This window comes from Eptesicus fuscus, chromosome 16 (assembly GCF_027574615.1).
Source record: "Eptesicus fuscus isolate TK198812 chromosome 16, DD_ASM_mEF_20220401, whole genome shotgun sequence".
In the NCBI taxonomy this organism is placed as follows: Eukaryota; Metazoa; Chordata; class Mammalia; order Chiroptera; family Vespertilionidae; genus Eptesicus; species Eptesicus fuscus.
The window spans coordinates 22,910,920-22,926,917 of record NC_072488.1 but is presented as its reverse complement, the minus strand read 5'-3'; the positions used below and the strand labels follow the sequence as shown (position 1 = coordinate 22,926,917).

The following is a 15,998-nucleotide window of genomic DNA, read 5'->3' as shown; positions in this document are numbered from 1 at the left end:
AAGACAACACAGACACATCGTTTCTACATCCTGCTGTGTGTACCATATTTCTAAGTGATTTGCATTCTTCCCAATCAGGCCTGGAAAACAGGATGGGCAGCCAAGAACAGCCATATCAGTGTCTTTGCAACTTAATGCAATGGAAAATCCATGTATTCTTTCCTAAGCCCAAGTAAACTTTAATAGTCTCCTTCTCCAACTTAAACTGAAATTACCAGAAGGCAAGTTACATAAAAGTGTCCAACTTTTAAAAGATGAATTTTCAAGCCTTACAGAGGCACAAGCCAAAACAGAAATACCACATTATCTATTGCTCAGAGAAAATTAAATGTATTTTCTAGTTCCTTAAAAACAAAAAAATCAATTAACCAGGAAATTGAAGAGATTCATGCCACATTTCAGGAATTAACAATGACTGTTAATAAGACTTCCTAAAGTTTATTTTCAGCTATTACAAGGATTACAACTGTTTTCTGTCTCGAAGGGACTCGGTTGTATAATACGTTGAAATGCCAATTATGTTTGACTACTATTGATTTATTCAGACACTATCTGCCCTGTGGGAAACACGTAAACTTTCAGCCTTCACACATGATGACACTGGGAGAATATCAGCAACAGCCCCTTGTTGCCAGTGCTGGTTACTTTCTTAGAGTAAATGACCCTGCATCTGTCTTTCTGGTTTGTGGGCTCATGGAAGAATTATTATTTGACAGAAGTGTTGCTGAAGGGTATAACAATAATAAATTGGATCTCCACTTATACTGAGAATCTCGGGCTGTGTGCAAATAAAAGTCAAAGCAGAATTTTTTTTGAATAATTGGGAATTACATACATGAATAAATTTGAATATGGAGATGTAATCACAGATGGAAGAAGCCCTTGATTCATCAGACAAGTTGCCTTAAGAGAAAATACAATCACAGCTAAACATTACATCTGTTGCTTAAAATGTTAAGTCTTTTAAGCAAAATAGGCTTTTAAACTCAAGGCAATCACTTGGTTCTTTGCTCACATTGTTTTGTGTGTGTGTGTGTGTTTTTTAATCTTTATTGTTGAAAGTACTACATATGTCCCCCTTTCCCCCCCCCCCATTGGCCCCCTCCAGCCTGCCCCCGCCTCCCACCCCAGACCTTCACCACCCTGTTGTCTGTGTCCATGGGTTATGCATATATGCATACAAGGTCTTTGGTTGATTATCTGCCACCCACCCATCCTCCCCTGCCTTCCCTCCGAGATTCTGCACTCTGTTCCATGTTTCCATGTCTCTGGATCCAGTCTGTTCATCAGTTTATTTTGTTAATTAGATCCCATATGAGTGAGATTATGTGATACTTTCTCTGACTGACTTGTTTCACTTAGCATGATACTCTCTAGGTCCCTCCATGCTGCCTCCAAGAGTAAGAGATTCTTCTTTTTTATTGCTGCATAGTATTCCATGGTATAAATGTACCACAGCTTTTTTTATTCACTCATCTACTGATGGGCACTTGGGCTGTTTCCAGATCTTAGCTATTGTAAATTGGTTCACACTATTTTGAATGGATTTGTGTGAAAACTGGAGAAGACTCCAAAAAGGTGGACAAACAATTATGAGTGATCGGTTCTATTTTCTGATCTTTTGTGATTAACCATAAAGGGTAGGGGCCCTGTTAGGATGCCAAAAAAGTTTAATTGACCTAAGTGAAATGAGAATAATATCCCCTATCTTGTAAATTTCCCATTCAGGGTATTGAATACCATACTTCCAGCTCAGAATTTTGAAGATGAATGTTTCTTTTTTCTTTTTTTTAATATTTTATTGATTTTTTACAGAGAGGAAGGGAGAGGGAGAGTTAGAAACATCAATGAGAGAGAAACATCGATCAGCTGCCTTCTACACATACTGGGGATGTGCCTGCAACCAAGGTACATGCCCTTGACCGGAATCAAACCTGGGACCTTTCAGTCCGTAGGCCGACATTCTATCCACTGAGCCAAACTGGTTAGGGCTCTTTTTTCTTTTTTAAAATATATTTTTACTGATTTCAGAGAGGAAGGAAGAGAGAAACATCAATAATGAGAGAGAATCACAGATCGGCTGCCTCCTGTACACCCCCCACTGGGGATGGAGCCCACAACCTGGGGATGGAGCCCACAACCCGGGCATGTGCCCTGACCGGGAATCGAACCCGGGACCCTTCAGTCCTCAGGCTGACGCTCCATCCACTGAGCTAAATTGGCCAGGGCTGAATGTTTCTTTGAAAAAAGAAAATTGGTCTTAAGTGAAAATCTTTGTCTTAGATTATAATGGCTACAATCTCAGATATATGTTTTATGTAAAACTAGAGGCCCGGTGCACGAATTTGTGCACCAGTGGGGTCCCTCGGCCTGGCTTGTGGGATTGGGCCGAAGCGGGCTCACTCCGACAATCCCCCAAGGAGTCCCGGATTGCAAGAGGGTGCAGGCCAGGCTGAAGGACCCCACTGGTGCATGATCAGGGTCAGAGAGGGATGTAGGAGGTTGACCAGCAGGGGAGGGACTGTGAGAGGGCTCCAGGGCATGTCCTGCCCATCTTGCTCAGTCCCGATTGGCTAGACCCCAGCAACAAGCTAACCTACCAGTAGGAGCGTCTGCCCCCTGGTGGTCAGTGCACATCATAGCAAGCGGTTGAGCAGCCTTAGCATATATATCATTAGCATATTATGCTTTGATTGGTTGAACGGACAACTGGACACTTAGCATATTAGGCTTTATTATATAGGATGGGCAAGATTTGGAGTAGCTCAAGTGTTCATTAGTAGAGGAATGAATAAAAAAGCTGTGGAACAATTACACGATGGGATACTACTTGGCCCTAAAAAAGGAAGGAAATCTTACTCTTTGGCCAGCGAGAGTATTATGCTAAGTGAAATTAGCCAGTCAGAGAAAGACAAATGCCATATAATTTCACTTATATGTGGAACCTAATGAACAAAACAAACTAACAAACAAAATAGAAACAGGCTATAGATACAGAGAACAGACTGACAGCCGTCAGAGGGGAAGGAGGTGACAGGGCTGGGTGGAAAAGGTGAAGGGATTAAGCAAACAAACACACACACACACACACACACACACACACACACACACACTCATGGGCAGACAACAGTATGGTGATTACCAAAGGGAAAGAGTAGGGAGAGGCTGAAGAGGGTATAGGTGGGAAAAATGGTGATGGAAGGCGACTTGACTTGGGGTGTTGAACCCACAATACAATATACAAATGATGTATTAGAATTGTACCCCTGAGTTCTATGTAATTTTAACCAACCCCAATAAGTCAATAAAAAAAGAAAACGTAAAAAAAAAAAAGAAAAAGTGACACAGTTCTTTTTCAAGGAGCTGTCAAGGGAGCTAAACAGCCAAACGGGAAATGACTAGGCAGGGCTTCCAAAGGTAACTTCTGAGTGCTCACCCGGGAATGGGAAGGAGGCAGCCAGGTGGTGCGGAGGGAGCGGAAGCCTGTCCTACCTGTGCACAGGGGACTTTTCTGGACTATAAACCCTATGAAAGCAAGAGCCTCCTATGCTATCCCCAGATTTGGCTCCAGACTCTTCATCATCTTGCTCTTACCTCCGATGCTGGTGCCTTTATTGAAGGAAGAGGGGAGCGTGGGAGTTGGGGGGGGGGGGGGGGCGGTGAGTTCGGTTAAAGCTTTGCAAGTGTCAGACTCCAGCTAGTTCATAAAGCGAGGCATTGCCTGTGGACGCAGGGTCGAACCTAGGTGTTCCTTTACCCTGTTCCCTGGCGGAGTGCAAAGGTCCTCCACGTTTTTCTGTCCCACATTTCTGAGAGCCCCGGGACGCTCCCCAGCAGTTCGCGCGGCAACACTGAACGCCAGGGGCACCCGCCTCCGCACTGAAGACTCCGCACTCCGGGATCTTCACAGTCGGCTCTTCTGCAGAGTTCTCGAGCGTTCTCGTCAGTCGGCCCCGGCAAGCTCCGGCGTTGACCTGGGCGGAGTCGACCTCTTCCGACTCTACCAACTGAACAGCGTAGGGGTGGAGCGGCTGAACCAGCTGGGGTGAAGGTCATAAGACGGAAAGTGAAAACTCCCTTAAATAACACATAAGGCCCCGTTGTCATTTTAAACTTGGCGTAGGGACCGTACCTCCTCACAGAAGTAGGTAATTCCGTCTTCCAAGCGGAAAACCGACTCATGCCTTCCCTGGCGTCTGGCGCGCTCGGCCTTGGTCTCTCCCGCGCCGGGCGACCCCGAGGTCACGTGCTCCTCCTGTCCTTCTGGAGGAACGTGCAGCCCGCGGTAGGCACAGCCGAGCCATGGCAGCCCTTCTGAGACCGGCCCGCTGGCTCCTCCGCGCCGGGGCGGCTCCGCGCCTCCCGCTCTCCCTGCGCCTCCTCGCCGGCGGCCCAGGCAGGCCGCCCGCCGCCCGCTGTCAGCCCGCAGCTCGCATCGCGCCGGTCCCCGGGTGAGTGCCCTGCACTCCCCGCAGCCCGCCTGCAATGTGGGCGTCTTCCGGGTGATCAGGCGTTGACCCTGGAGGGCCATGGGCCCCTCCTGCCCCCTCTGAGTGCCCACTTCGCCTCTCCAGGGCTAAACCTCCCCGGGCATCGGACCATGCTCCCTACAGAGGTTTTCGGGTGATTTGGATTGGTCGCCTTCAGAAGGTCATGGCCGCGGGCATGGCTAGTTTCCGGCTTGGATCATGTCCTCGGGCTACCTCCGGCCTACGAAGCTGAGAGGGGCTTTGAAGGCTGCTGCGAGGGTCGGGTGTCACTCTCCTTAGGATTGACCGGCTAGGGCTGTCCCATGGGCACGCATTATTGGTGATCAGTAACCAGCTAGGACTTAGATTTTGAGTTTTATTGGGGGGGGGGCTGGGGAGGGGAGAGTAGGTTGGGAGTTTTGAATGAGCAAGGGATAGCTTAGAGATGGTCATTTAATTATGATCAGTTTGGGATTTTGCTTGAGTTTCCTAGCATTTACGAGGTTGTGGTATGGGCTGGGAATTGTCAGAGTAGGCTCAGTAAGTGTCAATGAATGAATAAATGAACACATGCAAGGCACTCCGTGGAGACTCCAAAGGCAAGTTAAATTCTCAGTGGGTGTCAAACGTGTGAGTAAATGCCCTCATGGATTGAAGTTTATCAAGAGATAGGTTTGGTATTAGGCTTTTTGGGGTGGAGGTAGGGGTGGGGAATAAGTATTCATTTGAATAGTATTCCTGACCCCTGAGAAGGGGAGATGGGCACTAAGGTTTTAGAATTGGGGAAAAGCCGACTTTGAAAGACTAGTGTTTAAAGGTATTTTGGGAGACAGCATGAGACTAAGAGCTAAGGATCTGTAATAGGCCAGGGCTGGACTGCTGACCTCTACTTATTTGCATAGTGCCATTAGACAAGTTACTTAGTATCTCCAGCCAGGCCTATTTCCTTAGTTATAAAGTGGGAGTAGTAATAGCGTGGGTAGTGGGTCCTGGTACCTAGTAAGTGCTTTATTAGTTACTATAATAATAAGTATGATTACATGGATCTTTGTAGACCAGCCTGGAAACCTACTCTCTGCATAAAATTAAATAGAGGAAATGTTTTCTGAATGCTTAACAACTTAGCTATAAATCTTGGGAATGTAGCCTACTTGTAACCTGGAGCCTGCCTAGATTTTCTCATTAGGCCTCAGTCATTGACCTTCATGCCTCTGCTTTCGCAGAACTACATCTTTTGGCTTTCAAAGTGTTCTTTTGACAAAGTCAGTTATGCCAGTTACTCTTTATTTGTCTAGTCCTTAACATCCCTTGGAGGGTCTATTGTTCATCTTCACTGTTGCATTTGAGGGAAACAACAGAGGGAACACAATCTAGTAGAAAGGGTATCCTATGTAATAAAAGCGTAATATGCTAAGTGCCCAACCGAATCGGTCAACCGCTCAACCAGTCGCTATGACGCGCACTGACCACCAGGGGGCAGACACTCCGACCAGTAGGTTAGCTTGCTGCTGGGGTCCAGCTGATGGGGACTGGGTGAGAGAGCCAGACATGCTCTGGAGCTCTCCCACAGCCCCTCCCTGGCTGGTGGGCCCCAATGGGCTCCTATTGGGGCCTGTTGGCCAACCTCCCTTGGTCTCTCCCCGGCCAGCTGGCCCCAATCGACCCTGATCACCTGACAGGACAAGGGGCCCCACCTGTACACGAATTCATGCACTGGGCCTCTAGTTTTATTATAAAAAGTCTGGGTGTTCATCAGACCTGGGTTCCATTTACTTGCTCCAAAATCTTACCTAACCTCTTTGATCCTCGGTCTAATCTGTAAAGTAGAAGTCTTTCCTGCTTCTTGTCATTTAGGACTCAACTCAAATGCTGTTTCTTTAGAGAAGCCTTATGTCAACACTCATTGTAAAAATCTACCCTATTTTAGTTTTATCATAGCATATCTCACTTGTCTGATACTACTTGTTTATCTTTTCTCTATTTTCTTAGAAAATAAGTTGCTTGAGAGCAGAACTTTACCTTATTCACCACTGTGTGCTCAGTAAGTAAAGAAGTATTTGTCCCCTTATTCTCCTAGACACTAAACCCTTTTTCTATGCAATCTTCTGTCCCTCAGCCTCCAAGCATGCCTAGATCTTTCCCTCCTGAAATATAAAACTTTCCCCAGGACTCTAGATGCTTCCCAATCTCTCTTCCCTGTCTGTACTCCCATCCTTCATTTCCTCACTTTGCATCCCCTCATCTACCCACTGCAGTCACCTCTACAAAAACCATCATTGTCTTGTTTATTAACTTTTTTATCATATATATTTAAATTATAAAACTCATGAGGAACAATTGCAAAATGCAGGAAAAAGCAATAAACTAAAAATCATCCTAATTCTATCCCCCAGAAAGAACCATTGATATACTAATATATAACTCCTTCTAGTCACTTAGCATATGTGTAAGATGACCCATGTTCAAGGCCTTGATCTCTGGCATATTACTGTCACCTATTTTGCCTGCATTAGACTCATTTCTTGGCATCATTGGCATTACTCTTTCTTGATTTTCTTGTCTTTAGAATTTTTCTCACTGGCTTTGGTGCTTCCTTTTTCCTCTGTTTATCTCTTAAATGTTGATGTTTGGGGGTGTTTTGTCCTTAGTCCTTTGCTTTCTCATTTTTTAATCCCCTTTGGGTGACCTCTTCCATTTTCAGGGTATCAGCCCTACCTCTCTGATAATGGCATTATTTCTCTTTCTGTACATAGACTATCTACTAGATATCTACTGATTGAACTACAGGTTCTTCAGATCCATCACATCTCATATTGGTCTAGTCTTACCTCCCAAATCTGTTCCTTGTGTGTTCTGTGCTTTAGTGAATATTGCTATTGCTGTTTCCTCGAGATTTCTCATTCATAGTTCATTGACACCTCCCCTACCCCATGTATTGACTCCACAATGATTAAGTCTTATTAGATTTACTTCATGTGGAATGAATCCCTTCTTCCAACCCCCATATCATTCTCTAGTCTCCTTGATAATTTGATCATGTCATTTTATTACTTACAGTCAGACACTGATGACTCCCACTAGGTCCAAGGTAAGGTGCTCCATGATCTGGAGATGTTGGAGTCTCGCTTCTTATGAGTTCTTTCCCATGGCATCCTATATTCTAACCATACCAAACTACTATTTTGAAGTCTACTGGGTTTCTGAAACTATAATGAGCATAAGAATTTCTTGGGGATATTGTTAAAAATGGAGGTTTTGCCCTAGCCTATTTGGCTCAGTGGATAGAGCGGCAGCCTGCGGACTGAAGGGTCCCGGGTTTGAATCCAGTCAAGGGCGCATGATCAGGTTACAGGCTCACTCCCCAGTGTGGGGCGTGCAGGAGGCAGCCAATCAATGATTCCTTCTCATCACTGATGTTTCTATCACTCTCTCCCTCTCCCTTCCTCTCTGAAATCAATAAAAATATATTTTAAAAAACGGTAGGTTTGGATTTTATAAATCTAGGCAGGGGACTGAGATTCTGCATTTCTAACAGGCCCCCAAATGATAAAAATGCTGCTGGTCTGTGGGCCAGCAAGGCTCTGGTGGGCCATGCTACATACCTGCTTGCCTTTGAATATAATGTTCATTCTTGAGGTGTGTCTACCTTTTCCCCTACTCAAGTGTTTTCCTTCTTTGTTAAATCTTTCTTGACTGCTTCTCTCATTTGACTGCTCCTTTCTTGTACTTTCTCCCATAGCTGGACTCACTAAAGCATCCATTAACATGATTACATGCACTCCAGACCTGGCTGTAAGTTCCTTGAAGGCAGAAACTTTGTTTTATTTTTTTTGCCTTGAGTTGAGGATATCAATGAAAATCTTAGACATTGAGTAAGGAATATTGTGAGATGCAAAGAAGTTTGGGGTACTTAGCCCATTCATATAATGTAGTTAATTTCCACACATTCACTCTGATCTTTATTTCCAGGAATGTCCTGTCTGAGAAGGAAAAATGAGTATTATTAAGCAAATATATTAACCTGTTTTCAAAATTGGAGCACCAAAAAGTATGTACTTTTTTTAGAGAGAGGGAGAAGGATAAATATCGATATGAGAGAGAGGCATCGATTGGTTACATGCACCCCAACTGGGGATGGAACCTGCAACCTGGGTATGTGCCCTGACCAAAAATTGAACCCGCCACCTTTTGCTGCACAGGATGACACTCCAACCAACTGAGCCACATTGACGGGGGCCAAAAAGTATATACTTTTATATTCTTTAGTCTTACTCTTCATTTTCCTATTTCAGTACTTAAAAAATGTTTTCCTTTTAAATCCTCACCTGAGGATATGTTTTCATTGATTTTTAGAGAGAGAAAGAAACATTGATCTGTTGCCTCACGCATGTGCCCCAGCCGAGGATGGAACCTGCAATCTAGGTACATGCCCTGACTGGGAATCGGACCCATAACCTTCTGGTGTATGGGACGACGCTCCAACCAACTGAGCCACCTGGCCAGGGCAGCGCTTTTTTTTTTTAAACAAATGTTTTCTTAAAAACCAGCTCTTACCCTTTCTTTGGGGAGGTGGAAGAGCAACACTTTTGCTTTCTCATACTCATTTTCTCACACTTCTGGATTATAAGCTGCTTATGCATTGTGAGAGTTTTAAGAATAGTACTTGCGTGCTTCAGAGGAAAGATTAGCTTTGAGGTAAACCATTTTGGAAGTAGATTTAGATTGATGGTTGGCTCAAAGGTGAAGATCACATATTGCCCTAAGACAGACTGATGTGACGTGTCTAACGTTGGAAGGAAAGAAAAATCCCTTGTTTATCACTTAAAGAAAATCTTCTCAAGCATTAAGAGTATGTCTCGGTCCTTTGGGGCTGTGATTCAGCCTCTGCTCCTTGTGTGTATAAATTTATCAATTACAGAGGATTATGATAGGCACAGTGCAACTATTACATTAGTGCTACCCATAGGAGATGAATTTACTTTTAGAGAGAAGAGCAATCACATTTGTTTTGTGGTAGGGGATCACTTCAGTTTGAGAGGAGGCACGCTAATGACTAGTCAGTGTTCCAGGGGAAGAGAAGAGCATGAAGAAACTTGGAGGTGGTACTTCTATCCTGTGTGACTAATGTGGGGTGGTATGTAGTGGAAGTTGACACTGCAAAGGTTATTTGATTCCTTAATGCTAACAAGGTTGATTAGAAAGTTGGTCATTTGATGGTTGGAAGCCTTTGAAAGGTTTTGAGAGGTACAAATGTTGACAAAGTTCACATAGACTCATGGAGAGATAGAGGCTGGAGATGGACAGACCAGTTAGGAACAACATAATACTACAAGTTAGGACTAATAGGACCTCAACTAGTGGGTGCAGAACTGAGGAAAGATACTTCCTTTTCTTGAGAGAGAGAGAGAGAACGAGAGATTGGTAAGGATGCTAACAATTAGAAAGAATAGATTTGGAGATTAATATAACGAAATTCGTGCACAGGGAGGGGGTTGTCCCTCAGCCTAGCCTGCACCCTCTCCAATCTGGGACCCCTCGGGGGATGTCTGACTGCCGGTTTAGGCAGTCGGACATCCCCCTCACAATCCAGGACTGCTGGCTCCTAACTGCTCACCTGCCTGCCTGCCCGATTGCCCCTAACCACTCTGCCTGCCAGCCTGATTGACCCCAACTGACCCCCTGCCAGCCTTCTCGCCCCCAACTGCTCCCCGCCCCGCCGGCCTGAGCACCCCCAACTGCCCTCCCCTGCCAGCCTCATGGCCCCCAACTGCCCTCCCCTGCCGGCCTCATGGCCCCCAACTGTCCTCCCCGGCCAGTCTCTCGGTCTAATTAGCATATTACCCTTTTATTAGTATAGATAGTACCTTTTGTTTAGATCTTTACCATTTTCCAAGTGTATTTGTATGAATACATCACACATTTCAAAGTAGGAAATTGAGGCTTAGAAGAGTGAACTATTTTATCCAGGATCTCCAGTTGGGATTCAACTACTGTGATTCCCAGTTCTGAAATGTTTTGAATAAGTAGTTTAGGTTATGAAAGTATTTAAGGACATAAAAACATTAAAAAAAAAGACAATATATGATATGTTATAAATTTAGGAATTAAAGACTATCACAGGTAAGATCTGAGAATGTTAACTCTGCAAGGGATCGTTAGAGTAATCTACTTCATCCCACTCTCACACTGTAGACTTTAAAGAGTATCCCCATCACATTATAGGTCTCAACCTGGTTAACTGACTCTTCATCACTTCTTGTCAGAGCTGAGACATCCCTATGGACTGCAGTATTCTGAGCTGGACGGAACATCTGGATAGGGAGAAAGGAATGGCATTGGTGTTTCAAGCCCGGAGACTATTATCAAAGTGTAGGAGAGTTGCACACGTTTTTAGTCAGAAATTCAGTGACTTACCATAAAGTATAGAGCTGTGTTTGAGGGACAGCTTAACTGGGCAAGACTTTTTGAAGAATTGAGGCTTTGCAAAATAATTCAGGGAGAAAGTTCATTGTGACAGCTCTACAAAAGACTACAAAAAGGCCAATCAACAGATGTTTATTGAGCATGTTCTAGAATAAGAGCTTTTTTGAGCACTGTTCTGTTAGGAATCTGATAACTGCTTTTTTAAATATTATCTTTACAAGGTAGTATTTTTCTTCATATGAGGAACTAATGCTTAGACCAAATACCTTTGCCAGAGCCAGGTAGCTGTTAAATAGTTTAGCTTGAATTTCAATAGGCCCTTTAAAATAAGTCTTATGTGCTTTCTGTTAGTACATTGAAAAAAGAAAATGCTCTGGTAAATACGTAGTTAATATTTATTACAGTTACTTTGCCAGTTTTTTTATATACATTTTTCCAATGTTATCCAAACTTGGGGCATTTGTATACTGCCTTCAGATTTTTTTGCCAAAACTGAGTACTACCTAAACTGTTATTTATATCTAATATTTTTCTTAACATTGGTTTTAGGTTTAAACTAACATTTTTATAACTTAATTTTGCCTTAAGTGGGAATTCTAGTAAAATAAAGAGCTTGCTGTGGTAAGTATTTTAAAATATTTATTACAGTACATAGAACTACTAAAATGGAAAATCTTTGTCTAGATGTAATCTAAAACCATCTTTCCTAGCAGAAGTGTGATATTTTGGGAAACAGTGTATTTTTCAGTCAATCTTTATGATATTCTTGTGAGGTAAATACAGTTACCTCTCAGATTTTACAGGCTTTGAGAGAGTTGCAGTAACTTGGCCAAAGTCTCATATCTTGTAAATGGCAGAGGTTGAACTCAGGCTGGTCTGTAGGACGCAAGCCCACACTCTTTTATTTTTTTTAATTATTTTTATTGATTTTAGAGAGGAAGGGAGAGGGATAGAGAGATAGAAACATCAATGATGAGAGAGAATCATTGGTTAGCTGCCTCCTGCAACCCCCCTACTGGGGATCGAGCCCACAACCCAGGCATGTGCCCTTGGCCAGAATTGCACCTGGGACCCTTCAGTCCACAGGCCGATGCTCTATCCACTGAGCCCAACTGGCTAGGGCTCAAACCCACACTCTTACCGCTTATGTATTTCCACCAGGCCATGGAGCCTTCTTTTTTTCCCTTTAAGATTGTGCTTATCAATTGTTTATGAAAATGATACATAATAGTGTCAGATGTATACAGAGAATTAAGTAAGCACTTAATACGTGAGATTTTCTTCACTACATGTAGGTAAGAATTAACAAATTGTGTGGTGTGACTTGGAATTTGTAATTAAATCAGGTGATGGCCGTGGTGCTATGGATTTCTGTCCCATCTACACTGCCCACTGTAGTCCAAGTTTCCATCATTCTCTCACCTGGACTACACTGCAATAGCTTCCTCAATGGATCTCTGTTTTAATTCTTGCTGCCCTCTAATTTATTCTCCATTCAGCAGCCTGACTTACCTTTTCAAAACAGAAATAGATCATGCTTATAAGCCTAAGAGTTCTGATACAATCCTGTTCCTGAAATAAAATCTGTGTCTAGAAAAAAAAAAATCAGACTCTTTAGCTTCAAAATACTTTATGGCCTAGCCAGTCTTCCTCTCAAACCTCATCCCATCTGTTGCTTACTTGCTTGGCCTGCTGACTTCTGCCTTGCTTGGAAGGATGGGTGTGAAGGGTGAGAGGGATTGAACAATAAAATAATTATCCTAAGATTTTGAGCTTCAGGGAACAATGTAGTAGTGGTATAGTGAATAGCAGTGGAGCAATTTGAAAGGAGTACCAACCACTTTAGGAGTTATCTTTTAGAATTTTTAATATCTTAAAACTTAAGTGGGGTCAGTATGTGTATAAAATGTATTAAAATAATTCTATACTGTGACCAATTTGGGGTCTATTCCAGGTGTACAAGGCTGGCTCAACACTTGAAAACCAATTAATGTAATCAACTGTATCAACAGGCTAAAGAAAACACAAGTGGAATAGTCAAAATAAGGGATTGGTGAGAACATAAATGATGTTTGCAATCCCCATTGACTACAGAATGGTACAACAAAATAAGCCAAGAGAGCAGCTTTATGAAAATCAGTCTTGTGTTTTATAAGCATACTAGAGGCCCGGTGCACAAAATTTGTGCACGGGTCGGGTCCCTAGGCCAGGTCCCTAGGCCTGGCCAGCTATCAGGGCCAATTGGGGCCCCCATCTTCTGGTTGAACTCCCCAGAGGACACTGCATATTAGCCTTTTATATATATAGATCATAAAATCTAAATACTTTACTTGTTTTTCCATTACCTAGTCTCACCTTTACTGTTAATAGGGGAAACTGGGTAGAGGAGGAAGAGGGTATATGGGAATTCTGTACTTCCCAGATAATTCTTCTGTAAACCTAAAAAATGCCTTGAAAAAGTAAAATATTAATTTTAAAAAGACAGAGCCTTTTGACAGGTGGAAGCCTGCTTATAAAAATCTGGTTCTTGTAGCTTTTTTGGGGGAGGAGGGGAGGTAAAAAATTTTTTTATTGGAAAACAAATATACAACTTGGAATGGATTTGAGGCAAATTGTGCTATAAACAGATTTTCTTTAAGTGGCTAAACAAAATTTAAAAAGCAGTAACAATAAAAGAAAATGTTTTTGGTACAGGATCAGCAGTACAAAAAAAGAGTGTACAAGTACCTGGATAATACACCCGTTTTGCAATAGTGCAACTTTTAAGTACATATTGTTGAATGTCCATAGTCCACGCAGAGTTACAACTCCACACTTCAACAACAACATGCTGACAGTTCCTAAAGAAAACTACTTAAAAAAAGGCATAACCAGATGTTCCCTCATTTGATCAACTCCAAGTTTAGATGTGCAGAAGGGCTTAGATGTATCCAGAATAAGTCACATGCAGCATGATACTTGATCAATTTTCTAAAATAACGTTTCAGGACAATCACAGTAAGATAAGGGAAGAAAACATGGAGGAATAAAGTCCTAATTACTATACATGCATTTTTTTTTTTTTTTCACAGTAGGGGGAACCTTTACAGATAAGTTACAAACAAAGAAAAGGCAAATTAACAATTTTGTACAAGAAATTTAACACATTCTGTACAATATCTTCACTTTGCTGTCATCATTTGTACAAACCCTTTATAGCTCACTTGACCATCACCATCAATATCTGCTTCCCTGATCATTTCATCAACCTCTGCATCTGTTAACTTCTCTCCAAGGTTTGTCATCACATGGCGAAGCTCTGCTCCACTAATATAGCCATTGCCATCCTTATCAAACACGCGGAATGCTTCTTGAATTTCTTCTTCACTGTCTGTCTTTCATTTTTCTTGCCATTATTATAAGAATTCTGGGAAGTCAATTATGCCATTACCATCAGCATTCACTTCATTTATCATGTCCTGTAACTCGGCTTCTGTGGGATTCTGTCCAAGAGACCTCATTACAGTTCCCAGTTCCTTTGTTTTATAGTTCCATCACCATCCTTGTCGAATAGTGAAACAGCTTCTTTGAATTCTGCAATCTGCTCTTCAGTCAGTTGGTCAGCCATGCTGCAAGCGCTACTGGTCTCCGAGATGGACCACACAACCACTCAGCTCGCTCGCTCCACTCAGACTAATCTCTTGTAGCTTTTTGAAATAGACACGCCACTATAAAATTGTTAATTTTTTTATTTTTAATGAAGAGTAAAAATAAAAATCACCACCACCAATTTTTTAAAAATAAGAAAAATAACTTTAAATGCCAGATTTTTGAGTAACTAAGACATTTTGTTTCAGGTGTTTTTTTCAAAATCAAATAAAAATTGCCCTTTTGCTTTTCATAGTTTATAAGAGTCACTTTTAGTAATAAATTTTCTTGGAAGGTATTAGTTTTTCTTATTTTCCCTTGTTTAGTGTCAGAAAATTCATGGGTAACCTGAATATTCGTGGTGAGTGCTGGAGTCTTAGGAGGGGAACTCCTGAGCCATTTATGACAGGTTATGTGGTAACATCAATTTTTTTGATCATCGGCATTTGGAAGCAGTGCGCTTCAGCTTGTGCCAGCTGATGAGTAGATGCCTCTCTTGCATGGACCCATCATGACCCCTGGACTTGTTCTTTCCCTTCTATCACAGCATACCAGGCCATGAAAGTTTTGTCTCTTTCAGGATGTGTTTAGTGAATTTAAAAATAATTTCTGGGCCAAATAATAAATGTAGAAAGCACTGCCATGTGGGGAAGTGCTGGAGAATCCTTTTGAAGACTGAAGAATTCTTTGATTTAAATGTGTAATCCTTCCCCTATCCCAGTTTATTTTATAGCAGATTCATATTTCAACTTAATTAATGAAAGCCACACTTACGTTTAATGGCTGCATTAAAGATTTATAAGAAAAATTAGCTTTAGAGTGTTCAGAATGCTGTGCTGGTATATTAACATTTCTGTCTTCTGCCTGAATTTTGTTTTATGTTTGATGTTAACATTTTAAAACATTATGCTTGATGTTAACAATTTATTTAGCCTTTTCACAGTATCAGATTTGGATTATATAAAAGACTTGGGCAAATATATTTCACTATAATTTGAAATTGCTATAATCAACTTTTGTTGAACAATGTGACTGCACTTGAACTTGACACATTATTTTGGGTGATTTAAAATATCATTTTTGTGTTTGCTTGATTAACAAAGGCTTTGGTTAGTAGCACCTGTTCTAATAGCCAGATAAATGGCCAGAGAAAACCTTTGAAAATAAGGAATGAATATGTAGGAGTGTATCTTTTGTGGTTTTTAGGTAGTAATCTAGCATTTAATTAATTTTGCTAATTTAACAGACTAATCAATGAGGCACTTTTGCTCATTTAACAGATTTTAATCAACTAAATGTGACATTGACTTGTTTAGTTAGTATCCTGATTTTTTCCATTTTATTTTCACCTCATTATATTTATTTGCTTAGGTGGAATCATTAAGACCAGAGTGGTTGTGATTTGTCCCAGATCACAGTGGTAACATTTCTAGTCTGGTATCAAATGCTGCCTCTGTGTTTTACATCACCTTGTGATGA

General features: G+C 41.9%; 1 protein-coding gene and 1 pseudogene across 1 annotated transcript in view; one reads left to right on the top strand and one right to left on the bottom strand.

Moving 5' to 3' along the window:
* Positions 1-4,275: 4,275 nt before the first annotated feature.
* LRPPRC (leucine rich pentatricopeptide repeat containing) overlaps positions 4,276-15,998 on the top strand; it is an 88,726-nt gene continuing 77,003 nt past the window's right edge. Inside the window, exon 1 of the mRNA XM_028140007.2 lies at positions 4,276-4,451. Within this exon, the coding sequence (XP_027995808.2) occupies positions 4,303-4,451 (149 nt within the window). The 5' untranslated portion in view covers positions 4,276-4,302. The remainder of the gene's footprint in view (positions 4,452-15,998) is intronic.
* On the bottom strand, positions 13,979-14,516 carry LOC114230274 (calmodulin-like; annotated as a pseudogene).